General features: G+C 39.1%; 1 protein-coding gene across 1 annotated transcript in view; it reads right to left on the reverse strand.

The window, feature by feature from the left end:
- Positions 1 to 26,188, reverse strand: part of DOCK10 (dedicator of cytokinesis 10) — a 306,412-nt gene that overhangs the window by 88,053 nt on the left and 192,171 nt on the right. The window contains exons 8-14 of the mRNA XM_052636059.1: positions 20,268 to 20,451; positions 18,740 to 18,825; positions 18,382 to 18,465; positions 18,107 to 18,262; positions 7,374 to 7,595; positions 7,067 to 7,189; positions 4,703 to 4,785 (exon numbers count right to left, since the gene is read on the reverse strand). Of these exons, the coding sequence (XP_052492019.1) occupies positions 4,703 to 4,785; positions 7,067 to 7,189; positions 7,374 to 7,595; positions 18,107 to 18,262; positions 18,382 to 18,465; positions 18,740 to 18,825; positions 20,268 to 20,451 (938 nt within the window). The remainder of the gene's footprint in view (positions 1 to 4,702; positions 4,786 to 7,066; positions 7,190 to 7,373; positions 7,596 to 18,106; positions 18,263 to 18,381; positions 18,466 to 18,739; positions 18,826 to 20,267; positions 20,452 to 26,188) is intronic.

Genomic DNA, 26,188 nt, shown 5'->3' on the forward strand with positions numbered 1-26,188 from the left:
TACTTGAATTTTTGACATTGGAAGGATCTGGACAGAGGTTGGACAACCACTTGGGGGTGTTGCTTCACTGTCTTTTATAAATGTATAGATAAAAGAATGAAATTTTTGTTTTAGTCTTATTTAATTCTAAAGAAAATCCAGCGTTTTAACTCTGGTCCATCTGAAATGTTGCATAGGATAGAGAAAAGGAATCAAAAACAGTCTTGTCCTGCAGAGGAGGAGAAATATCATAAGACATCCCTTACTTGTGGAATCTAAAAAGAAATGATGCAAATGAACTTACAAAATAGGAAGATTCACAGACTTAGAAAACAAACTTGTGGTTGCTGGAGGTAAGGGAAAGTTAGGGACTTTGGGAAGGTCATGTATACACTGTTGTATTTAAAATGAATAACCAACAAAGATCTATTGTATAGCATAGGGAACTCTGCTCAATGTTACGTGCCAGCCTGGATACGAAGGGGGTTTGGGGGAGAATGGATACATGTATATGTATGGTTGAGTCCCTTTGCCATTCACCTGAGACTAACATAATATTGTCAATTAGCTATAGCCCAATACAAAATCGAAAGTTTAAAGTTTGGCAAGAAAAAACAGATTCTTGTCCTGGATTTAGGCCCACATAACTCTGAGCCTTACGTGGGTGGGAAGAGTTTGATTTAACAGAAGGCACATTTGTAAAGGTTGACTTTCTCCTGAATCAATGAGTGAAGAACACTCATTGGTTGTAGCCGTCTGAATGTGTTCTCTTTACCTACTCTCAATATAATCTTTTTTACTATAAAATGGCCCTGCAGCTGGTGCCAAAAATAAGAACATGCACCAAATTAGCCCTAGATAAAATGTTCACAGTGATGAATATGTGTGTCTTGCAGCTGGTGGGATGATTGCATCTGGGCAGAAATATTATGACTTTATAAGCTTATTGTCAACTTTAGGCTTCTTAGCGGCAATTGATTTTAAGGGCCAAAAGATTTTAGAGTACACTCAGAGCTATATCATGAGACAAGCTGCAATCAAGAAAATCTAATGGAAAGGAAAAGGAGTCAGAGAACCTGCAGTATCAACAGGGTATTCAAATAAGACAGCAGGCTAGCTCATGTCAAAATGACCTGAGTATCAAGGAGCCCTCCCCTGACTTGATCAACAATTTATTTGAAGCAGTTTCTACACTGTGAAGGGAAAATTAAAATCTTCTTTGGTTGTATCTTGTACTTGTTTTTGTGGTTAGATTTTCTCAAGTGTTCTGTAGCCCGCCAGGTTTCTCTGTCTATGGAATTCTCCAGGCAAGAATACTGGGCTGGGTTGCCATTTCCTTCTCCGGGGATCTTCCCAATCCAGGGATGGAACCTGGGTCTCCTGCACTGGCAGGCAGATTCTTTACCATATGAGCCACCAGGGAAGCCCCTAAATAACACTTTCCCAAGTGGTCTAACAGGAAATCTTGAGAACGACACTTCTAACCATTTTTCTCAGTTGCTAGAGAGATTTCTGTAAATGTAAATCTATATTTATACACACACATTGGTGGTGTATTTGGTGGTATTTCCTAACCTATGACCAAACCACTGATCAGGCATTCATGTGGCATGAACTTGTGGTTTTGTTGGCTTTCCTGTCCTAGATATAATACTTCAATAGTTGGTAATATCACCAACCTCCCTAGAAACTTGATCTATCTTTCCTCCAGCACATCTGACCAGACAACTTCAAATTAGGATCCTTACTGCTTTTCCTAACTGCTCAGTTTCTTTCCATAATGGGCGATTCTTTCACTTCTTTCTCCCACATTATTATTCACTGTCCCAAACTGACCTGAAAAGACTTGCTGGGGGTGGATATGATCTTTATACAGACTTTTATGTAAAAAATTTTTTATTTTAGAATTTTCTTGTCTCTTATTATAATGGACATCTCACATGTTCAGGGTCCTTCTGCAACTCTTTTTCTGGAATTATCTGCTTGTGGATTTTGTCTGTTTTATTTTACTTATTTTTGGCCACACCAAGCAGCACGTGGGGTTTTAGCCCCCTAAGCAGGAATTGAACCTGGTCCCCCTGCAGTGGAAGTGCAGAGTCCTAACTGCTGTACTGCCAGGAAAGTCCCAGGACTTTTAATAATCATATTAGATTAGTGACTTCTAATAATGGCTATCTTTTATTGATTACATAGTTGTACTTGCTGATCCCTGAAATAGTAAATTAGGTATTGACACCTCTCTTCTGTATATTCAAGAAAACCTAGGTAAACAGAGACTATAGATTCTTGTCTAAATTCACTTGGCTGGTAAATAGAGTTGAGACTTAGAATCCAGCTGTAGCTCTGAAATATCTGTTTATAACAATGCTCAGGATAATTCTCAATACTTAAAAAGAACATGTGTTCACTATTATAATTTTGCTACACTGGAGTATTTCACCTTGCAAAAGGACAGCCTGCCTTTGCCCTTCGACTTGCCCAAACTGAGTGTCCTGTGGGAAATGACAATACTTATTAACATGAAAAAGTTTGGCTTCTAAATTATAACTGCTGCTGCTAAGTCGCTTCAGTCGTGTCCGACTCTATGCGACCCCATAGACGGCAGCCCACCAGGCTCCCCTGTCCCTGGGATTCTCCAGGCAAGAACACTGGAGTGGGATGCCATTTCCTTCTCCAATGCAGGAAAGTGAAAAGTGAAAGTGAAGTCGTTCAGTCGTGCCCAACTCTTCGTGACCCCATGGACTGTAGCCTACCAGGCTCCTCCGTGCATGGGATTTTCCAGGCAAGAGTACTGGATTGGGTTGCCATTTCCTGCTCCAAAATTATAACTAGTCATCCTTTTTCTTTTTTTCCTGTTTTTAAAATTAATTTTTATTGGATTATAGTTGCTTTGCAATGTTATGTTAGTTTCTACTGTACAGCAAAGTGCATCAGCTATATGTACACATATATCCCCTCTTTTTTTTGATTTCCTGCCCATTTAGTTCACCTCAGAGCACTGAGTAGAGTTCCCTGTGCTATACATTAGGTTCGCATTAGTGATCTACTTTATACATAGTATCAATAATGTCTATATGGCAATCCCAATCTCCCAATTCATCCCGACCTTCCTTTCCCCTCTTGGTGTCTATACTTTTGTTCTCTGCATCTTAGTTATCCTTTTTCTTGAAGCTCATGAGGAATAAAAAGAATTAAGTTCATTATAAAGGGTTCAGCATTCCTAAATAGCATCTTTTTTCAAACAGAATGGGGAGAGACATTAAAGGAGATAAAATGATATTTATGACGTGCATTATGACAGCTGCCTTTGTGCTTACGATTGCACTACTGTTCACAAGGCAGGTGTTGTCAGCTTCATTCTGTAGATGGAGACCCTGAGACTCAGAAAGGAGACTAACTCAAAGTTATTGTCTATAAATGGCTCCTGGTCTGGACCACATTTGTCTCTTTCTCCTTAGAGGGTTGCCTTAGGGCAAACTAATTCCTACAGACTACATGAATTTACCTTGATTACTGCTGCCCCAGATTTCCACATTTCTCCTCCTTGTATCTAAGGACTATCTCCAACTTTCAATACCAGTATCAAAGTTATGAAAGATATTGGTGAGTGTACTCTTGTTCTTCACCTCACTGGATACTGTAAGACCTGAAAATGGCATAACTAACCAGTTCCCCCTTCCTCCTGTATTTTAAAGTTCTTTGCATTGGGGTGTAATCAATATTCAAATGGATACCCAATAGGTGTTCTTTTTTGGTAACACTAATTAATCCTTATTAGTTCATTCAGTTTGTACACTGTTGACCTTTTGCCATGTCTATGCCAGGCTCTTCTTCCTTTAAGAAATTAAGTACTGATAAAGACACAGACAGAGAAGGCAACGGCACCCCACTCCAGTACTCTTGCCTGGAAAATCCCATGGATGGAGGAGCCTGGTAGGCTGCAGTCCATGGGGTTGCTAAGAGCCGGACACGACTGAGTGACTTCACTTTCACTTTTCACTTTCATGCATTGGAGAAGGAAATGGCAACCCACTCCAGTGTTCTTGCCTGGAGAATCCCAGGGACGGAGGAGCCTGGTGGGCTGCCGTCTATGGGGTTGCACAGAGTTGGACATGGCTGAAGCGACTTAGCAGCAGCAGCAGCAAAGACACAAGAAGACCGAGAGAGACAATAGTAATTGATGTTTAAAAAGATCTGAAAGGCAATTTTTGTTCTTTATGCAGAGGTTATATACCCAGGTGGGTGACTCCACCATTATTGTCCACATAACTCAGCATTCTGCTCAGAGAGTCAACTGGTACTGATAAATGTGGCTACACTAATAAGTACCAAAATCAGAGAGTTTCAGGGATTGATCTGATAGCTTCATGTGACCATCCATATATAGACCTGTGTTTTCTGCACAGATGGAAACATGTAGCTGCATAAGAAATCATGGTGCTTCCATCTGAATTTTATATAATACAGATGTTATGACCATTGGATACCATACATACAATGTACCTGTGTCATGGTCCCAGTCTATTATGAGCTGACTTGCTAAATTGTAAAACACATGTTTCTAGGGAACTCCAGGTATTTATTTATGAAGATGAACACATTGGCATTCTTCTAGGTGTTGGCATGTTAAAAATAACAGGTAACACAGACATGTTCAAAACTGAAGCTTTCAATGTAGATTATAAATGCATTTCTATTCTGTTGGTTGCAATTGTCAACCTACCTCACTGCCCAAGCAAACGGCATGCGGTATTTCCCCAACTTGCTGCAGAACTGCCTGTTGGATTTTAGTATCTTTTGTGCATACTAAGGAAATAAATAGAGACATTGTTTAGAACATCACTATAGAAACAGTCCATGTAAAATGGGAACAAATACTTTTCTGTGTTATCTTACATTGAAAATCAGTGAAATCCTGCTTTACTGGCCCAGAGATTCTACCCTATAAAGAGTGAAATGATGCTGTCTGTGTTGAAATTATTGCATTGTTTTTCTTTAATTATTTTTTAAACATCCTCTCTTTATTCCTTTTTCACTTCTCAGCCATCCCACGTGGCATGTTGGATCTTAGTTCCCTGACCAGAGATCGAACCAGTGCCCCCTGCTTTGGAAGCGTAGAGTATTAACCACTGGATCACCAGGGAAGTCTCTCTTCTTAGTTTAGAAATTTTAAATGCAGAAAACATCTTATCTTGGAACACCAACTTCACCCCCGCCCCTTTCTTTTTCCTGACATAAGAGACCTTAAAATATTGAATGGAAAGAGTTATCAAATTTACATTCACGGTTTGTCCTATATTTCTTTTTGTTATGACAGCAGTCAGCAAATCTGTTCTGTCAAGAGTCACATGGTAAATATATAGCGATCTGCGGGCCATGTAGTCTGTCTCAGCTTCTTAGCTCTGTCACCACAGTAGGAAAGCTGCCAAAGATAATCTTAAATGAATCAGTGTAAATGTGTTTCAATAAAACTTTATTTACAAAAATAGGTGGCAGGCTGGGTTTTCAAGCACTCTCTCATAAATATGTTAGACATGGTCCTTAACTGTCACACACCCTCAAATTCAATTATTATACATTATTTTCCAAAATACATCTTTGGGTGGATAATAAAAACTTTTTGTATTTATTTTCTATTAAAATAATAACATTCAATTATTTTAAAAATGCAGTAAAGAGAAAGCAGAAACAATGTCCTGTAGTCCCACCATTTAAGGAACTTATGGCATTTTCTTTCCTCTTTCTTTCATCATTTAGGTATTATTATAACTTGGTAAACAATTATTTTACTTTTTTACTTAGCTCTGCATAAGCATTGCTGATGTCTTAGCAAACTGTATTTCCTTGTTTCCAGTCAGATTAATCCTAACTTTTCATTATTGTTAACACTTTGGTCCTTGGGAGTTAAAATTTTATCCTCATAAATTTATTTTCACCATTAGATTCTCACTTACAATTACTGTATCGAAAAACATAAGCTGAGACTATACACTTTAAAAATTTCCAACTGGATACTCATTTCACTAACAAGGGACTATTTCAAGACTCATATTTATCAAACTTGATGACTCATCAAGGCAGTGAGAAAGTCAATTCCTAGGCAGGTTGATAAGTCCGGTGTCCCGGAGGAGGAGAAAGGGGTCTGGGGCTCTCGAGGAGGAGATAGGGGTCTGGAATCCTCAAGAGGAGAAAAGGACAAATGTCTTTTTTTTTCTCTACATTCTTTAGTCACATAAAACTTTTTTTTTTTCCTTTAAGATGATTACACAACAAACAACTCAATTTAAATTCTGTCCTAAGGATTATATAACAATAACGTATCCTGCTTGAGGACAGTTTCTCCTTCCTGAAAACCTTCTGACTAATCCTGCTGCTGCTACTGCGAAGTCACTGCAGTCGTGTCCAACTCTGTGTGACCCCATAGACGGCAGCCCACCAGGCTCCCCCGTCCCTGGGACTCTCCAGGCAAGAACACTGGAGTGGGTTGCCATTTCCTTCTCCAATGCATGAAAGTGAAAAGTGAAAGTCAAGTCGCTCAGTCGTGTCCTACTCTTCGCGACCCCATGGACCACAGCCTACCAGGCTTCTCCGTCCATGGGATTTTCCAGGCAAGAGTACTGGAGTGGGCTGCCATCACCTTCTCTTCTTCTCTGACTAATCCTGGTATCTTAAAATGTATATTATGGGAGTGGGTCTGGTAAGATCTTTCTATTGTTAAATTCTAATCCTGTCATCTTAAAATGTAAACTGTGGGAGTGGGTCTGGTAAATTTTTACAGCCTGGAGACATTCTTTTGATTTATTGTAATAACCAATTGAAAAAGTATATAATTCCCTTGCTAAGACTAGTGAGGGGGGCACTCTCTGTCCCCCTTCTCATGCCTATGTTAGAGGCTTTCTCTGTCCCTTTTAATAGTTTAATAAAACTCTGCTACACAAAAGCTCTTGAGTGATCAAACCTGGCCCCTGGTCCAGAAGCTGAATCTTTGGAGATCAGGAATCTGACATTGTTCACTGTAACCTATCAGCAGTGTGATTTTTATTTCTTGAAAGTAACTGAAATCATTTATTAAAAGATTATGCATTACCTTGTTGGAGTCTGGATTTTTAATATAAGGTTCAGCACCACTTGCAATGTTTCCCATCAGTACTTTTTCAATTTTGGCCACGAAAACAATTTCTGAGTGTGGATTGCTTATAGAAAATATAGCCTGTATACAAAGAAAACAAATAATAAGCATCTAGGAAACCACAATGAAGACATACAAAAGTCTACTTTTACAGTACAACTTTAGGGGATTTTTTATTTGGAAAACTGTTCATCTTATGTAATCTATTGGTAAGAACAATGGAAAAAACATCTTCCCTCCTATGAGAGATAAACAGAAGTGCAACCTGCTTTGGAAATTTTAGCCATTCTTCTGGAAATCCCTTGATGTGAGGTTCTCCTGATTGTCTGGGAGTGACAGTGTCTACGTTTCCATTTTCCACAGCCACGGATGCCCCTAAGATCATCTGCCTGACAGCAGTGTGGTTTAGATCCACATGGAAGTCGGCAGAAATCTTCCTGCTGTCTCTGAGGTCATAAAGTGCCACACTCACAAAAAAAGGCTCAATCTGCGGGAAGAAAAAAGAATTGGTGGTTTTGACATAAAACCATTACACAGACAATAGCCTCTTTAGTACAGTATTTAATAACACAATAGATAAAATACTACTGAGAGAGTCAATTACTAGGCAGGTTGATAAGAAGTCTGGGGTCCCCAAGGAGGAGAGAGGGGTCTGGGGCTCTCAAGGAGGAGATAGGGGTCTAGAATTCTCAAGGAGGAGGAAAGGACAAATGTCTATTTTTTTCCTCTACATTCCTTAGTCTTAGTCACATAAAACGTGTTTTTCTTTAAGCCAAGAACTGATGATTACATAACAAACAACTCAGTTTAAACTCTGTACTAAGGATTATATAAGAACAATGTATCCTGCTTGAGGACAGTTTCTCCTTTCTGTGAGTGCAGTTCAGTACAATCCCTCAGTCATGCCCAACTCTTTGCAACCTCATGGACTGCAGAGAGCCAGGCTTCCCTGTCCATCACCAACTTCCAGAGTTTACTCAAACTCATGTCCATTGAGTCAGTGATGCTATCCAACCATCTCATCCTCTGTCGACCCCTTTTCCTCCCGCCTTCAATCTTTCCCAGCATCAGGGTCTTTTCCAATGAGTCAGTTCTTGCCATCAGGTGGCCAAAGCACTGGAGTTTCAGCTTCAGCATCAGTCCTTCCAATGAACACCCAGGACTGATCTTTAGGATGGACTGGTTGGGTCTCCTTGCAGTCCAAGGGACTCTCAAGAGTCTTCTCCAACACCACAGTTCAAAAGCATCAATTCTTCATGCTCAGCTTTCTTTATAGTCCAACTCTCACATCCATACATGACTACTGGAAAAACCATAGCTTTGACTAGACGGACCTTTGTTGGCAAAGTAATGTCTCTGCTTTTTAATATGCTGTCTAGGTTGGTCATAGCTTTTCTTCCAAGGAGCAAGCATCTTTTAATTTCATGGCTACCGTCACCATCTTCAGTGATTTTGGAGCACAAGAAAATAAAGTCTGTCACTGTTTTCCCATCTATTTGCCATGAAGTGATGGGACCAGATGCCATGATTTTCGTTTTCTGAATGTTGAGCTTTAAGCCAAATTTTTCACTCTTCTCTTTCACTGTCATCAAAAGGCTCTTTAGTTCTTCTTCACTTTCTGCCATAAGGGTGCTGTCATCTGCATATCTGAGGTTATTGATATTTCTCCTGGCAATCTTGATTCCAGCTTGTGCTTCATCCAGCCCAGCGTTTCTCATGATGTACTCTGCATATAAGTTAAATAAACAAGGTGACAAGGTGACAATACAGCCTTGACGTAATCCTTTCCCGATTTGGAACCAGTCCATTGTTCCATGTCCAGTTCTAACTGTTGCTTCCAGACCTGCATACAGATTTTTCAAGAGGCAGGTCAGGTGGTCTGGTATTCCCATCTCTTTCAGAATTTTCCACAGTTTATTGTGATCCACACAGTCAAAGGCTTTGGCATAGTCAGTAAAGCAGAAATAGATGTTTTTTCTGGAACTCTCTTGCTTTTTCGATGATCCAATGGATGTTGGCAATTTGATCTCTGGTTTCTCTGCCTTTTCTAAAACCAGCTTGAACATCTAGAGGTTCATGGTTCACATACTGTTGAAGCCTGGCTTGGAGAATTTTGAGCATTACTTTACTAGCATGTGAGATGAGTGCAATTGTGTGGTAGTTTGAGCATTCTTTCTGAAAACCTTCTGAGTAATCCTGATATCTTAGTATGTATACATTATGGGAGTGGGTCCGGTAAAATCTTTCTATTTTTAGTTTTAATCCTGTCTTCTTAAAATGTAAATTATGGGAGTGTGTCTAGTAAGATCTTTACAACCTTGAGACATTTTTTTGATTTATTGTAATAACTAACTAAAACAGTTATAATTCCCTCACTTAGACTAGTGAGGGGGACACTCTCTGTCCACCTTCTGATGTCTATGTCAGAGGCTTTCTCTGTCCCTTTTTCATACTTTAATAAAACTCTGCTACACAAAAGCTCTTGAGTGATCAAGCCTGGTCCCTGTTCCTGAAATTAAATCTTTGGAGATCACAAATCTGACACCATTCACTGTAAGCTATTATTACTATTTATATAGTATAATATTTCTATTTATGTTATATGCAATATATAATACTATATATTACATATGTTATATAGTCATTAAATATATTTTTCCTTACTTCTTTCTTTATTTTGGTTGAGTCATGAGTCATATGGGATCTTAGTTTCTTGACCAGGGATTAAACTTGTGCCTCCTGCACTGGAAGTTTATTATGTATTTTATATACAATATGCAAAATATAATATTTGTATAAAATCATATAATATACACACACACACATATATATATGTATATAGACTCACAGATTGTTATTTTATTCAGTAAATTTCCATCGCTTACTATCATTATTTAGAGTGATACTCAAGTTGTCCTAGATTTGGCTAGAGGTACACCCTTCAGTGTAGCTCCTATGTCTCTATGTTCATCGTTTTTGGAGTACCTCTTTCTGTCCCCAACAAGGTTTTCCAGGTTCATCCTTACTCTTCATGCCCCAGCCATTCCTCCAAAGACCCTTGGTTCCTGTGAGTGAGGGTGACACTTTGAAATCAAGATCTGGGTGCTTGTTAGGCTCACTGTTTCTGGGACACACACACATATACACACATGCACACAATATTCACAGCTACAATTGTAACTGAGCAGGACCCCATGGGGCCCTCCCAGGACAGGCCTTCCCCCATATCCTTTGCTTTAGCACCTCTCGGAAGTACCTAGATAATATTAATAGTTGTTGTTTAGTCACTCAGTCGTGTCCAACTCTTTGTGACCCCATGGATTGTAGCCTGTCAGGTTTCTCTGTCCATGGGATTTCCTAGGAAGAACATTGGAGTAAGTTGCCATTTCCTTCTTCATGGCCTTCTCTGGTGGCTCAGATGGCAAAGCATGTGCCTGCAATGGAGGAGACCCGGGTTCAATACCTCAGTCGGGAAGATTCCCCTGGAGAAGGAAATGGCAACGCACTCCAGTATTCTTGCCTGGAAAATCCCACGGATGGGGGAGCCTGGTAGGCTACAGTCCATGGGGTTGCAAAGAGTTGGACATGACTGAGCGACTTCACTTTCTTTCTCCAAGGATCTTCCCGACCCAGAGATCAAACCGGTATCTCCTGCACTGGCAGGTGGAGTCAGGGTTCTTTTATCACTGAGCTGCCTGGGAAGCCCTAGATAACAGTATTTCATGCAGATTTCCTGAGTTGTTCTGCAGATATGAAATCCACCCTTCGTCCCCCCGCAACCCCCCTGCCCCCCACAAAAAAAGAAAAAAAGAAAATGGAAGAACCACTTGATGACCAGGAGCACATAGCCCCAGGCCTCCTTGAGCCTAAGGATGAATAACGTTAACCCCTGCAACAGGACCCTGCTACGTCACCATCAGCCAATCAGAAAACTGTTCACAAGCTGATCACACCCTCAGATGCCTATGTCGTCTTCCCTTTAAAAATGTTTTGCTGAAACCTTTTGCAGAGCTAGAGGCTTTTTAGGGCACGAGCCAACCTGTTTCCTTGCATGGCCTTGCAATAACCTCTCTCTGCTCCAAACTTTTATGTTTCAGTTTGTTCGGCCTCATTGTGCTTCAGGCACAGGAGGTTGTGTTAACAATGATTTCTTTATCACTATCTGTATGTGAATATTTGCAAAGAACTCATGGGTTCATGCTGTAGCTCCATTTCCAATCAAGATCCTCAAAAGTTCTTTCTAAGCTTTCCCTTTTTCATATTTGTAAAGATTTCTTCCAGTAGTGAAAAACCTGACTCATCAATAATTACTTATTTCTTCAATCAGTTTACTTTTGGTTTCAAAGTAACCCATCTCCCAATCATAGTAGCATCTTCTCTCGCTGCCTCTTTTGTTCTACCTTGCACAGTACCCCACTTCCCGACAAGTCCAAGGGCGTGGCACCTCTCAGTCTCCATGTGGCTTTCTCCCCCGAATCATTTGGGGCTCTTGGGCTCACTCAGCTCCAAGCCTCAGTGTGACTGCCCTCTTGACCTCTTGCTACCATGCTAGGAAGGAAGAGGAAGATATGACTAAAGGGAAAATGAGAAGGTAAAGGAAGATGGAAAGGGAAGGAAGAGTTTCTTATTTGAGTAAAGAAGTAGAAGTTTGGTAAAGAGGAGTTTATAAGGGCTTCCAGTGAGTGGAGTGACATGAGCAAAGTCACAAAGACATGAAACAACACAGGTTTAGAGTGAGATCAGAGTGGAAGCACAGTAGGATGTGTTTGTAGAAAATACACTTGAGAAACATTAGGGAGGTACAACTGGAAGCCTTGGAAACGCATTGCATGTGTGTGTGTGTGTTGGTTGGTTGGAGAGATGGTTCACAGGGCCATAAATTAAAGAAAATTCTCAGGTTTGGGACTATAGAAATTAAGTGAATGACAATGCCATTCACTAATGTATAGGATGAAGATACAAAGATGAATTCTTCAGCACAGAAAGTCATTTGTAGCACATTCCAGGAGTAGTGGGATATATGAGTGTTGAGCTCAGTCGAGGAAATTGGGCTGGAGAGTAGAAAACGAAAGATTTGGGTGTGTGGGTTCCTATTCAAGCATGAAATGAAAAAAAGAGAAAATCCTAGGAAATGGCAGAATGGCATCCTAGGAAATATGAACATGCATGGGATAGAGATGGGAGAGGGAAAACCAGTTTACAAAGAAGACTGGGGAGTGGAGAGGGATTTTTTAAAACAAGTTGATAAAAATGTTTAATGCTGCCAGAGTATCACAGACACTGAAGAAGAAAGATTTAATAAAGAAATAATTTTCAACTAGAAAAATGTCAAATGCAATAGAATTTAAATAGGACAGAAATATAGATATGTAATTATATTCACAGATATATGTATAATATACACATGAGTAATTATATATACATATGTAAATACATGCATATGTAATTAACTATAGACTTCTTAAAATGTATATACTTATAAAAAGTTTTTAAAGTTTTGTTTATGCTACTTAATCTTGAACTGATGCCTCTCATCCACCAATATTCTGTGGATAGGTAGGTTATATATATACAGAAAACACATTGTGAGTAAGTTTATCACTATACAGATTCACTCATGTCATCAATTTTGCTGAATGTTTAATAAGTATCTTGTGTTCTTTGAAATGCAGGAATATGGCTAGCTTATAATAAGGGTATTAGTTTAATTCCTTAAAATTAGCAATATCTGGCAGATCCCTTGCTGTTAGAATTATACATATAATATAAAATTCAACAAATTAAAAAAAATAAGACAAAATGTAAAAGTTTCATATTTTACCAATTTAATTTAGAAAAACTCTTGGTTTGTGGTACTGGTAGTCTGCCAAGAGTTGAAAAATACAAAATTAAATGAAATAATTCAGGTAGGAACCCAAAACACATTGAAGGTCACAGGAAAAAATCCTTATTATTATTTTGCAGATTGCCCCCTTTCGATTTTCACTTCTGCTTTGTTAATGGAAATAAATTACCTACTTTGATAATCAATCAAAAATAAAGCTCATATGGTGATTCACTTATTTCTTCTAATTCATCTTTTCAACTTAAATGTCACATCTTACTTTTTGAATCACTGGTTTTTCAATAAATATTTGTTTAGTAAAGCACCTACAAAGCCCAACAAATCATCATAGGTTTCTTGCTTAAAATTCTGTACTTCTCTTTAAAAAAATTTAAGAACATGAAATGTACTTCTTCTGTAAAGCAGCTTCATTAGTTCAGATTTTTGGATCAATTTCTATTTTCAAAGAAATATTTTATACTCTAAAGCCGTCAACTTGAAGTTGGTTTTCAATTGACTGACTGAAAAATTATATGCTGTCAAGTATTGTTTCCTCATCATGAAAAAGTTCTTTTGGGGAGTCTTTTTAAAAGCTCATTCATTAAATGCAACTGCATTGTTGTTGGCTCTTCAGCAACTTGGAGAAACATTTCAATTAGTTTAAAAGCATGTTCGCTGAGTTAAAAACAATGAGTTTAAAAATAGCGACATGAATAAATGAGTGTCATTGAATAATCGCAAAAAGATTTTTTAAAACAATGCCATTACATATAAAATTGAAGTTGAGTCCAGATGAGCCTGTTTTATCAGTTTTTTACATTGTTTATAAGCACTTTGAAACTATTCTTGAAAGTATTTTCTTAGTTTTTGTTTTAACATTTGTATCAATTACAAAATTAATTAAAAATGATACAAACATACAGAACACTTGAAAACAACTTATCCCTTTGGTGTGACAGATATGAAAGGGCTCCCAAAAGCTGCTCTTTGAATTGGACATATTCTCTTGCCCAAGACTGAGCCAAATACAAATGTTTAGCTTCTGAATATGGGCTTTAATATAAAGATGGGAATCCAACAGGCTCCCCAGGTGGCGCTAGTGGTAAAGAACCTGCCCTCTAATGCACAAGACTCAAGAGATGCGGGTTTGATCCCTGGGTTGGAAAGATCCCCTGGAGAAGGAAATGGCAACCCACTCCAGTATTCTTGCATGGAGAATCCCATGGACAGAGGAGCTTTGAGAGCTACAGTCCATAGCGTCTCAAAGAATCGGACATGACTGATGTGACTTCACACGCACACACAGGAATCCACGTGGAGGGGGTCGCATGCCCCTGGCACTGGAAAGAAAGCCCATTCTCTTTGATGTTTGTTTCTAAATTTGAGTTTTTAATCACACTTAAGGATGTACTTTGGCTTCCCTGGTGGCTTAGCAGTAAAGAACCTGCCTGCCAATGCAAGAGACTTGGGTTTGATCCCTGAGTTGGAAAGATCCCGTGGAGAAGGAAATGGCAACTCACTCCAGCATTATTGTCTGGGAAATCCGATGGACAGAGGAGCCCGGTGGGCTACAGTCCATGGGGTTGCAGAAGAGTCAGACATGACTTAGCAACTAAACAACAACAAGAAGGATGTATTTGGTCAAAAAAGAATTCATTTTTATTTAATAAAATGATTAAGGGATATTATGATTTAGGTTAAATTTTCCTGATATTTCTAAATAGTTTCAAGACTAAGTTTCTAGTTTTTTTTTTTTTTTTACTTTATTTTTTTAAATCCCAAGTGAAAATATGTTCTGAATACTCCTCCTAACACTTTCACATAAAGGAACATTTTTCCTGCTATAGTCATCTTTCATGTGGCCACATCTACCATGCTTTTCTCTGGCTTCATGTTACTCAGCTTCTTAGCACCATTCCACACAGCTGACTCTTTCTTTCTTGGCCTCATGAGTCAGTCTTTCCTGGTTTATCCCTACATCAATGACCATTCCTTCTGAGTTTTCTTTGGCTACTTCAATATTCATCCATTTAATATTTCTTACATACACAAAAATTTCTACATGATTCCCTGTATGTCACTGCCTGGACTAGCCTTTCAGATTTATATCTCTGTTCATGCCATTCCCTTGAGTTCTAAACATGTGTTTGAATCTGCCTAATGGACATCTTGATTTGGATATTGAGTAGGCCAAGTAAGCTTCACATGGCCATAATGTACTTTTTGGCCTGTATCCCCCAAATCTGCTCTTCCTCTAGTCTTGTCCTCCTAGTAAGGACACCCCTATGCCTATAAGGGTCTAAAGCAAAAACTAGAGACTCACCCTTGAGATTTCTCTTCTCCTTATCCTGTATATCCCACATATCCAAAAAATCTGTCAATTCAATTTACAAAACGTCAGTCAAACCCATCCATTCCTCTCCTTCCTCTTTGCCAGTCCTAGAGCAAGCCACTCTGTGAACTGTAGTAATAAACTTCTGTTTTCCTTGATCACCTCATTTCTTTCAGTCCATTCCTCTGATGGGATGTTTTAAGAACACAAATTCTTAAATTAGAATTAAGAATTAGAATTAGATCAAACCATTTTAAAGTGCTTCAAACCCTAGGAGAGCCTCCAATTACACTAAGAATAAATCCGAACTCTTCACTACAGTGTAGAAGACCCTATCTACTCCTACTCTGCGCTGTTTCTCCCACCCCCTCTTGGTCTGCCCTTGCCTTTACTATCTCCTTTCAGTTCCTAGGATCTGCCAACGTTACCAGTCTCAGGGAACTTCACACTTGTTCTTTCTTCTGCCTGGAACCTTTTGCCCTGACCTGATGTCTTCCCTTTCTCAGCCTTGGTCTCTGTTCACATGTCACCCTCTCAGAGAGGTCTCCTGTGGTCATCTTATCCTCAGTAGCTCTCCTCTCAGTTATTCTGTATCATATCTCTATATATTGATTTACTTTAAAGAACTCTGCACAGTGTGCAAGTTTCTAGTTAATTCATTTGTTTCCTTATTTACTTCGGTCTTTTCCCAAAGATTCTAATCTTCAAGAGGCTAGGGACCTTGTTCATCTTGTTCCCTGCTGTTTCTCCAGTACTTAGAACAAGTCTGCAGCTTGCCTGATAGCTCAGTTGGTAAAGAATCTGCCTGCAATGCAGGAGACCCTGGTTCAATTCCTGGGCTGGGGAGATCTGCTGGAGAGGGGAAAAAGCGACCCACTCCAGTATTCTGGCCTGGAGAACTCCATGGACTGTATAGTCCATGGGGTTGCAAAGAGTCCTTGGAAGAAAAGCTATGACCAACCTAGACAGCATATTGCAAAGCAGAGACATTACTTTGCCAACAAAGGTCCGTCTAGTCAAGGCTATGGTTTTTCCAGTAGTCATGTATGGATGTAAGAGCTGGAATATAAAGAAGATCGAGCGCAATTCTTGATGCTTAAACTATGGTGTTGGAGAAGATTCTTGAGAGTCCCATGGACTGCAAGCAGATCCAATCAGTCCATCCTAAAGGAGATCAGCCCTAAGTGTTCATTGGAAGGACTGATGCTGAAGCTGAAACTCCAATACTCTGGCCTTCTGATGTGAGGAACTGACTCAATGCAAAAGACCCTGATGCTTGGAAAAACTGAAGGCGGGAGGAGAAGGGGTCGACAGAGGATGAGATGGTTGGACGGCATCACCAGCTTGATCGAAATGAGCTTGAGTAAACTCCAGGAGCTGGTGACGGCAGGGAGCCCTGGCGTGCTGCAGTCCATGAGGTCACAGATAGTCGGACACGACTGAGTGACTGAATTGAACTGAACTAGAACAAGTCTAGCTCCATTAGGTGCACTGAATAAAGTATTTGCTGGAGAATAAATAAACACAACTTTAACTACTTTCACTCTGTCACATACCTAGGGCAAGTTACAGTTTATAAAATATGAAGAAACTTCTTTTGGGGGGAAGATTCTTAGTGGAAATACATTTCAGTTTTAGCTCATTTGTCAACAAGAATCTCATAGGTAACATTGAAAACATCAATATCTTACATGCATCATATTTACAAATTCTCCTCATTAAACCTGAGGTCCACAGCACACACCATTACCCTGCTACTGGAACAGGAAGAAGCAGGCTCAGAGAAACATTAAGGTAGCTGAAGACCCAACGGAAGCAAGTTACAGTCTTTCTGAAAGGGTTCACCCATTTGCCTGCTACTCACCGTCAAACTAACAAGGCTTATTTTACTACATCATAAATAGAGAGGTATACGGATTGTGTATACAATTTGCAGAAAAATGTCATACTGTTTCTACCTTCTAAAAGCAGATGTGGCTTGTATCATGGATTTGGAAATAAGTTCTTTAAGGTGAAAGATGACAATTGAAGGATGATTTATTAGAAATAAGAACAGAATGCATTAAAAAAGAATGAAAAGGGACACGCCAATATATTAACAAGGATTTCTGATGTTAAGATTGAGTACTTTTTCTTTCTTTCTTTATAGTTCAACCTTTGATGATATTTATGCTAACAAAATGTGTCCTTCCCACCCATACATTCACAATTAGTATAGAATGTCCCCTAGAATACTAAAAATGAACTCTCAAGAGAGCCCATTTAGTAAGAAGAGGAATTGTTATTGATTTAATGAGTACAGTGATGTTTCCCAAATATCAGTGAAGCGCCTTTTTCCCCTACCATTTACATGTATTATTTATTTAATATTTATATATTATTCTACTTGACTCACTATTTAGCCTTGTTGTAAGCAGTAGTAGCTGTGAAATCATAGTGTTAATTTGTTCACTATTAATTTTCTCTAATATATATTAAAATTAACATATGAACATTAAAATAAAAATGTGGATTTAAAAGCCATCAAGTTCCACCAGGAAGATACAAACAGTATATCTGGAAACTCTGAACTATTGGGCTGATTTAATGGAAAGAACCATAAAGCAGAGTCCTTTTGTTGCTTCTTCTGTAAGTTAAAAGGGAAATTTTGTGGCAGTATAATTGACAATTCTACTTCAGAACTTGTGCACTTTAGTCAAGTGGAAAAGTGCTGTCAATCATATTCCTTGGTACAATAGAGGGTGTGAACTCAGTTCCTGGAATCATCAGGAATAGAAAAGATTTTAACGAGGGTGGTGTGATGTTGGCTGAGGGTACAGGATGTATCAGAAGAGAAACTTACATTTGTTATCGGATCATTTTCATTCTCTGTCACACATCCCTGAAGATTTAAGTTGAGAGCTTTACAAATGATCATGATTCTCTTGGTGGCCTTCTCTTCAAATGGTTTGATCACAAACTCGGGTTCTAAAAGGTCTTTTTTCTGAAGTTTCAAGCTCTAAAAAAGTTTGGAAAGTTTTACTCAACACACACCCATCATAAGAAAAGAGCTTCTAAATTATAAACTGCAACTGTACAAGTCAAGTTCACATCTGCTTAAAGAGAATTCTGACTTACATCTATATCTGGATCCAGTGAGAACAGATTTAGCCTCTCCATGTTTCGAGTTGCTTTGACAGTCTCTTCAGTCTCTGTGAGGTACTACAGAGAAAAAGTGTCAGTTCTTAGCTTCTACTTGGCTGCAAACCTACAGCCCAGCCCCATACATATGGCCAAGAAACAGTCCCTTAGTATTAACACTGTTTTAATATCATCCATCAACACTCTGCAATCTTACAGAAACATGCTTTTTGTTTTCTGACTGTTGTGTTTCTTAGTCTAAATCTTAAAAGAAAGCATTTACATTTTTTCCATGAAAGTGATAAGTAATAAGTAATTCGAGTTTATTTGCACAGAAAAACGTCAGCTTTATTACTTTCGTGAAGTCTGGGTGCAGGCTGTTTTCTGAAGAATCAGCTTCCTCCGGTGTGCTTTCACAAGTTATAGCATTATCCAGGGAATCTTGAAAAGATACATCAAGACCAGGTCATTAAATAATCCTCATGAATCACTCATTTTTCAAGCCTGTGACATACGGAAACTGGGTTAGACTCAAGAGCGATGAAGGATGGACACTGGTGAGAAGATACCTTCACTGTGCCCTGGCTCTAGTCGCCCATATAGTTGGAAAAACTGGGCCTGGAAATAGGATGTCCTGGTGATCATTTTGGGACACTCTTCATGACACCATCCTGTGCCCATAAGAACTCTGAACCCTTACAATACTACATTTATACTTGGGGTTGTCTTGTCTCACTTCATCAATGTATACTAAAGCTTTCTTACATATGAAAATATTTTTGATAATTCTCTCAGGCCATCAGCATAAAACCTACATTCTAGCTTTAGTTAGTTAAACTCTCTAGGACTTTGTAAATATTAATATTTTAGTTGATGATTATTAAGTAAATCATGAGTGTGAAACACCTACTACCGTCTATAGCAGGTGTTAAAATCAACACTAATTTTATTCTTCCCTATCCCATGGCTCTCGTACATGATAGGCTACCAGAACTTAAAGACTCTTTGGGGGACCTCCCTGGTGGTTCAGTGATTAAAAATCCTCCTTCCAATGCAGAGGATGTGGGCTCAATCCCTGGTAGGGGAACTAAGATCCCACATGCCCCGGGGCAACTAAGTCTGAGTGTCATAACTAATACTCAATGCAGTCAAATAAATAAATTAACTAAAAAAATAAAGACTTTCTGGTTTTAATGTCCCATGGTATTGTGCAAAATGTCTTAGAACAGTTTTCCTTTGGGAAGAGTGACTGAGTCTGAGAATAAACTTGTCTTCCACATGACTATTAATATAAACCTGTTTTCCTCCTCTTCTTTTCACCATTTTTCCCCCTTTCTCTTGGTCTCTTCCCTTTGCCTAGAATGGATTAGAGTCTGATGAAAGAACTGGGATGGGAAGAAGAATAATTTTTTATCTTATAAAAATCTCTGATCTCATGCAAAATTTATGGAACTTTCACAACTTGCCTTATCTCCATGGGGTCAAAAGTACACATGAAAGATGCTTTTCAACTATAAGGAAAGGATGCATATTTGTCATTACACAGTAATGTTCATTAATTAAATTTAATGGGATCAATGAAACACAGAATCTCCCCTCTAACATCCCATTAGACATGGTCATATTTTAAAATATTGCTGATCAATGATTCCCAATATTATTTGCTGGATGTCGGCCTCAAATCACTGCTAGTCAACTTAAAAATCATACCTCTGTAAGGTGACCCCCACTATTCAGTAAAAGTAAAGGTCTGGGGGTGATTTCCTGGAGCAAATAGCTCAGGGTTGGATGAGCTAGACCTGACAGCTACCAGGGTTATTAGCAGCTAAAATGAACCAAATGCACAGGTCACAGCTGGCAAGGGAGGCAGGTAGTGTGCTCACCCAGCCCCAGATCCGTGAGCTCTGCACTCCTCCTGCCCTGAGGGGGCCCCTCAGGACTGATCTGCAGGATTCGGTTGAGGGTGTGGATCCATTCGTCCATATCTGACTCCGTCTCAGCGGCCAACACAAAATAGGTCAGGTCATTCATTTTCAATTCAAAGGCATATTTTCTTAGTCTGTTATTCTGCAGCATAAAAAGAAAAAATACCAACTAGGTCTTAGAGAGTGAGAGATATTTTTGTGGGGGGTTTTCCACACAAGGAGGTAACATCAAAGAGATTTTCCCAAACAGACAAAAGTTTAGATGGGTAAGAATTATTTTGGGCTTCCCAGGTGGTGGTAAAGAATCTCCCTGCCAATGAAGTAGACATGAGAGACATAGATTCGATCCCTGGGTGGGGAGAGGCCTGGAGGGCTATAATCCATGCGATCACAAAGAGTTGGACATGACTGAGCACACCACATCTGCATCTACAAGAATTGTTTTATTAGGTTTCTTTCAAGGATTTTTGGACAAAGAGGTATTTTAAGGTTTTTGTTGAGGGGGTGAGCATTTAGGCACAAACATTTCATCTTCAGGCATGGGGGAAGTATATTCTAAGCTTCTTTAAACAGTTGCTTTGAGTTGCTACCTTCACTTTCTCATCTTGTGTTCTGTCCACAATTCACTCCAGTTGCAATTTTGACCCCATCATATCCCGGAGACTGCACTTGCCAAGGTCACCAACAAACTACGTTGCTGTACTACCCTAAGGACTATACAATCTTTGTTGACCTTTCAGCAGAATTGACACAGTGGCTACTTCCTCCTTCATGAAACCCATCTCTCTGGTTTCCATGACTATACTCTATTTCAGTTTTCTTTTCTCCTGAATGGCCACCACTTTTCACAGTCACCTCTACTGGCTCTTCCTTACTTTGTGACTTGCCATGCTAACCTCAGCTCTGCTTTAGATTCTTTTCTTCCTTATCTGGTCCAATGACTTTAAATGACATCCACATGCCAGGGGCTCCCAATTCCTTTCTCTGCCTCTGGCTTCTTCATCAGCCTCCAGACTCTTGTCTTACTTGACATCTCTACTTGCATTTTGTGACCAACCCATGAAGTTTTGTTCTAGTTTGCTGGATGTGCTCCCATCATAGACTCATAGACTTTGTTGCTGCCATAGAGGCCTGAAACAACCCTCCCATCCCACTCACCAGGTATGTATTTACACACATAACACTATGTTTGCCTTTTACATACTTAGGTGACTTGTATTCACTCTTCAGATCTGAACTAAAATTATCCTTGCTCAATGAAACTTTCTCAATTCCCCAGTTAAGACAAGGTTCTTGTCCTCCAGGGTATGCACAAAAATTTGGGATTACACGCTTATTCACTTTCATTTGTTTGTTTGCACAGCACGTTCCTCCCTTACAACTGCCTTGATGAGAGCTGGAGCACCACTATATCCTATCACAGTGCCATCACACAGAAGGATTCAACAGTGCATTCAAAACAATTATTTATTATGAATGGGATGGGAGAGGTTCCAATCCTTGGGAATGAATGAACAACTGAAGAAATAAAATAACAAATGAAAAACAGAGATTCTCTGTTGTGCAGAGAATTAAAGTGGTCTGATTCGATGAGTAACTACCTTAGATTAGACTTTCACAGAAGGTGAAATCTATAAAAAGAAGTGAGCTGTTTAAAGATCTGCTGCTGCTGCTAAGTCACTTCAGTCGTGTCTGACTCTGTGCGACCCCATAGACGGCAGCCCATTAGGCTCCTCTGTCCCTGGGATTCTCCAGGCAAGAACACTGGAGTGGGTTGCCATTTCCTTCTCCAATGCATGAAAGTCAAAAGTGAAAGTGAAGTCGCTCAAGTCGTGCCCGACTCTTAGCGATCCCATGGACGGCACCTACCAGGCTCCTCTGTCCATGGGGTTTTCCAGGCAAGAGTACTGTAGCACAATTAAAGTAGTGGGAATACAAAAGCAGATTATTATAGCAGTTTATATACATTTCTGCCATGAGATTAGAAACATAAAGGCAAAGTAGAAACTTCTCCCAGTGATAACTAGAGTTATGTAACCTGGGGTGGTTGAAAGAATTCCTGAAGATATTCCATCTTCAAATCACTCCCAGGTAACTCTGATAAGTATTCAATTCTTACCCACACTGTTCTACAGCCTAAGAGCACTCACAGCTGTAGTAAAGCAAGACTCTATACAATTAAAGTAAGTAAAATGCAAATAAGAGTAGAAATCAAAGATGAGAGTGTCACTATAGTGAGGGGGTACAACTTAAACATCAAGGTATAAACTCTGAGAACAAGACTGCTGTTTCTTGGAGGCAAAAGAGAATAACCTTTAATATACTTCTGGTAATCTTCTCTTCCTTTGGGATGCTCTGAGAACTTCCCAAAATAGCTTTCAACTTCCACAACAGCATGATTACTACTACAAACATGACACTTATTAAACATTTGCCGGCTATGTATCTGGCACTGTGCTGAGGATTTTACAGTCATCATTTTTATTTAAATCTCATAACAACTCTATGAGAGACACTGTTATCATTCCATTCAGCATATGAAAACACTGAGGCTTGGGGAGACAAATGAAAACCTGTTTGGAATACATGGACAGCAAGTGTTGGAGACAGGAAGTACTTCCTTTATACTTAAATAGCCGCTGAGACAAGCCAGCACAAGGAAGATGTTCATTGGCTACTGTTCTTCTTTGCCACCTGCTGGGCATTATCACACTCGAAAGGGGCAGCCATGCCTGGGGGTGCTGGTTTCTGAAAGTAGACATTGGGGCAACATACAAGCCTCAGGAAAAGAAAAATTTAGGGATTGAAGGAGAAAAAAAGAATTAGCTAAAAAACTAACTGTGATCCTCACTGTGGGGTTTCACAGCTCAAGTGGCATTTTCTAGACTCTGCCAAGGACAAGTGCTCTGCTCATATTCATACTTTCCCATTATTGTCAATTATTATTATTTCTTTGTCCTGTAAGGATTCCCTTGCAGACTGGCATTTTCAACAGCCCATGAGCCCAGGGCAGAAGGTGACTAGTTATCCTCAGTGCTGTGATAGTGTTCACTTTTAAAGAGGTTCTGTTGGATCTGTATTTTGTGCTGGGCAAAAAAAGACAAGGTCTCTGCCCAGACAGGGGAGACAGGTGTTAACCAATTCATCATCCAAATTTGAAATTGGAAGATAAATGTGCTTAACTTCTGTATGAATGTACTGAAGTAAAGGAATAAAAATCAAGGTAAAGACATTCTTTTTTGAGACCAGGATTGTTATTGCAGCATGAGAATTGCAACATGAAAATACTACTATTCTTACAGAACCCTTTGTGTTCTGTGAGAATACAGAAAGGATAACTTCAACTAGTAAAATGCCACAGTTTTATATGTATATACATATATTTGTATAAATTCCTTTACTAAAGTTAAATTTATATAGAGTGAAATACACAAATCAAGCTTTTGACAAATGCATAAACTTATGTAATCCACACCCAGCTTTTTGAGACCATTTTGGCTTCAGTGTAAACAGAATTGGGGGGGTAGTGGTGGCTGGAAAGGCAGTGGCCCCAACATTTCCTATGCAAAGCAAACATCTGGGTAGTTTCTTTAAGAATGCAAATTCTTGGAAGCTATGCTCTCCTCAAGAGGGAGGGCCAGACTCCTTCACACACCCTCCCACACACTTCCCCCGGTGCTGAAGAACGAGGTCCATAAAACCGCCTCTGACCTGCACTGACAGAGAGGGTCTAAGGGCAAAGACAGTTGGCTGAGAGCAGGAATAAAAGACAGAATGCTTCCCATGACAATATCATACCTTCAAAACACCAAGGGAACAGAACAGACACTCAGGAAAGAAATAGAAGTGCTCAGAGCAGATCTAAAGTAGCTGAGTGTAGCAGAATGCAAACAAATCTCAGTCTGCATCTTTAAATCACTCTTGAAAACAAACAAATGAAAGAATCTGCTTTACTAATCTAATGCTGTAAATAATGGGGAAGGGTAGATGCAAAGCCATGTAAAATGCTTGTATTAGGCCCAAATTAAAAGTGGATTGAGCTGCAACTTGCTTTCAAATGGAGATGTCAAGGAACTAATAAAAAATTACAAAAATTGATTTTCTAAATCGCCTTCTGTATGTGAATTAAATATGGCTGACGTCAACAATATTACATATTTTAAAAAGTTTGAGCAAAATGTAACAAGCCCTTGTTTCTCAAAAAGGGATATTTATAAATGAAATAAATATTCTATTCACAACTTCTCTCAAAAGCCAAATTATCTTTTTCTCCTTGGAGTGAAAGAGAACTACTTTCAGTGCAGAGAAGCTTATGCTGGGGAAGATTAAGATGCCTTAAGTGGTTTTCTATCTCACCCTCTGTAATCTTCAAGATAATGGCATATAAAACAGAAAAAAAAGAAAGGACCAGAAGTAGAAAACCAATGGGACATTTTAATAACCGTGAAATGCAATGTTAAGTCATTAAAATGATAATCAAGAAGTAATCGTATTCTTCTTCTCACTCCTCAAATTTTCCTGAAATCACTATCCCTGGTGACTGATGCAGCTTCTTTGTTCATTCAAGCTCACCACAGTCTATCTACATGGCTTCATAAATAAAAGGAAACTGGAAATATGTCCTAATGCCATCCGATGTGCTTAATGAGTTGTGGCAAACGGATTGCTTTTCACACTGCTCACCTAGAAAAGCTTTGAAATAGATACTCCAATGAAACCACTAAAGCCAATGGAGGATGGAATATTGAACGGAGTTATCCAAGCAAAATATGCAACGGTATCTGTTCTGTTGCTAGCATCTTTTACAGAATTTTGCAGAAACAGGAGAAGAGCCACACAACATCAAATTCAGGTTACTGGTATTGGTGGCTACAATCCACGCAATCCTTTCCATTCTCTATATGTTCATTCATTCAAATACATACTTGTTCAATACATATGAAAATGTATTGGCTATTTTCTACGTGCTAGGTAGAGAGCATTAAAAAATGTTCACATGACGTGCTTGCCCCCATGGAAATTACATTCTAGTGCAATGTAATGTCAGGAAACAAGCAATATAACGTGCAATATATATATGTAATATATGTATTACATTGGAGTATGAAATGGCAATCTACTATTCTTGCCTGGAAAATCCTGTGGACAGAGGTACCTGGCAGGTCACAGTCCATGGGGTCGCAAAGAGTTGGACATGGCTGAGTACACATACACACATTTGTATAATATAGTGTAGCATCTGCAGTAATATCATTCTTGCGTATGATATCAGAACCTAGTTTCTGAGATGTGTCACACATGTTTAATTACTCATGCACATGCTATATTTATTCTGTGTTTTTTGTGCATCTTTCCACAGGCAAGAAGCTCTTTGAAGACAGGAACCACATCTAATTTATGTTTGGCTTTCACACAAAGCTTTGCATGTAGCAAAATTTTCCATATATATTTGCTGAAATAAATCCTACATCTAAATTTCACGGCTTAAAATGACACACATCTATCTTCAGAGTGTTTCTTCTGCCTGTTGGCTTATGTAGGATAAATGTATTAATATGTATCTATGCAAGCATACAATGTCATGAACCTCATTCCATAGTTCATCAGGCACTCTATCTATCATATCTAGGCCCTTAAATCTATTTCTCACTTCCACTGTATAATCATAAGGGATTTGATTTAGGTCATACCTGAATGGTCTAGTGGTTTTCCCTACTTTCTTCAATTTAAGTCTGAATTTGGTAATAAGGAGTTCATGATCTGAGCCATAGTTTATTGACTATGCCAAAGCATTTGACTGTATGGATCACAAGAAACTGTGGAAAATTCTGAGAGAGATGGGAATACAAGACCACCTGACCTGCCTCTTGAGAAATCTG

This window comes from Budorcas taxicolor, chromosome 2 (genome assembly GCF_023091745.1).
Source record: "Budorcas taxicolor isolate Tak-1 chromosome 2, Takin1.1, whole genome shotgun sequence".
Taxonomy (NCBI): domain Eukaryota; kingdom Metazoa; phylum Chordata; class Mammalia; order Artiodactyla; family Bovidae; genus Budorcas; species Budorcas taxicolor.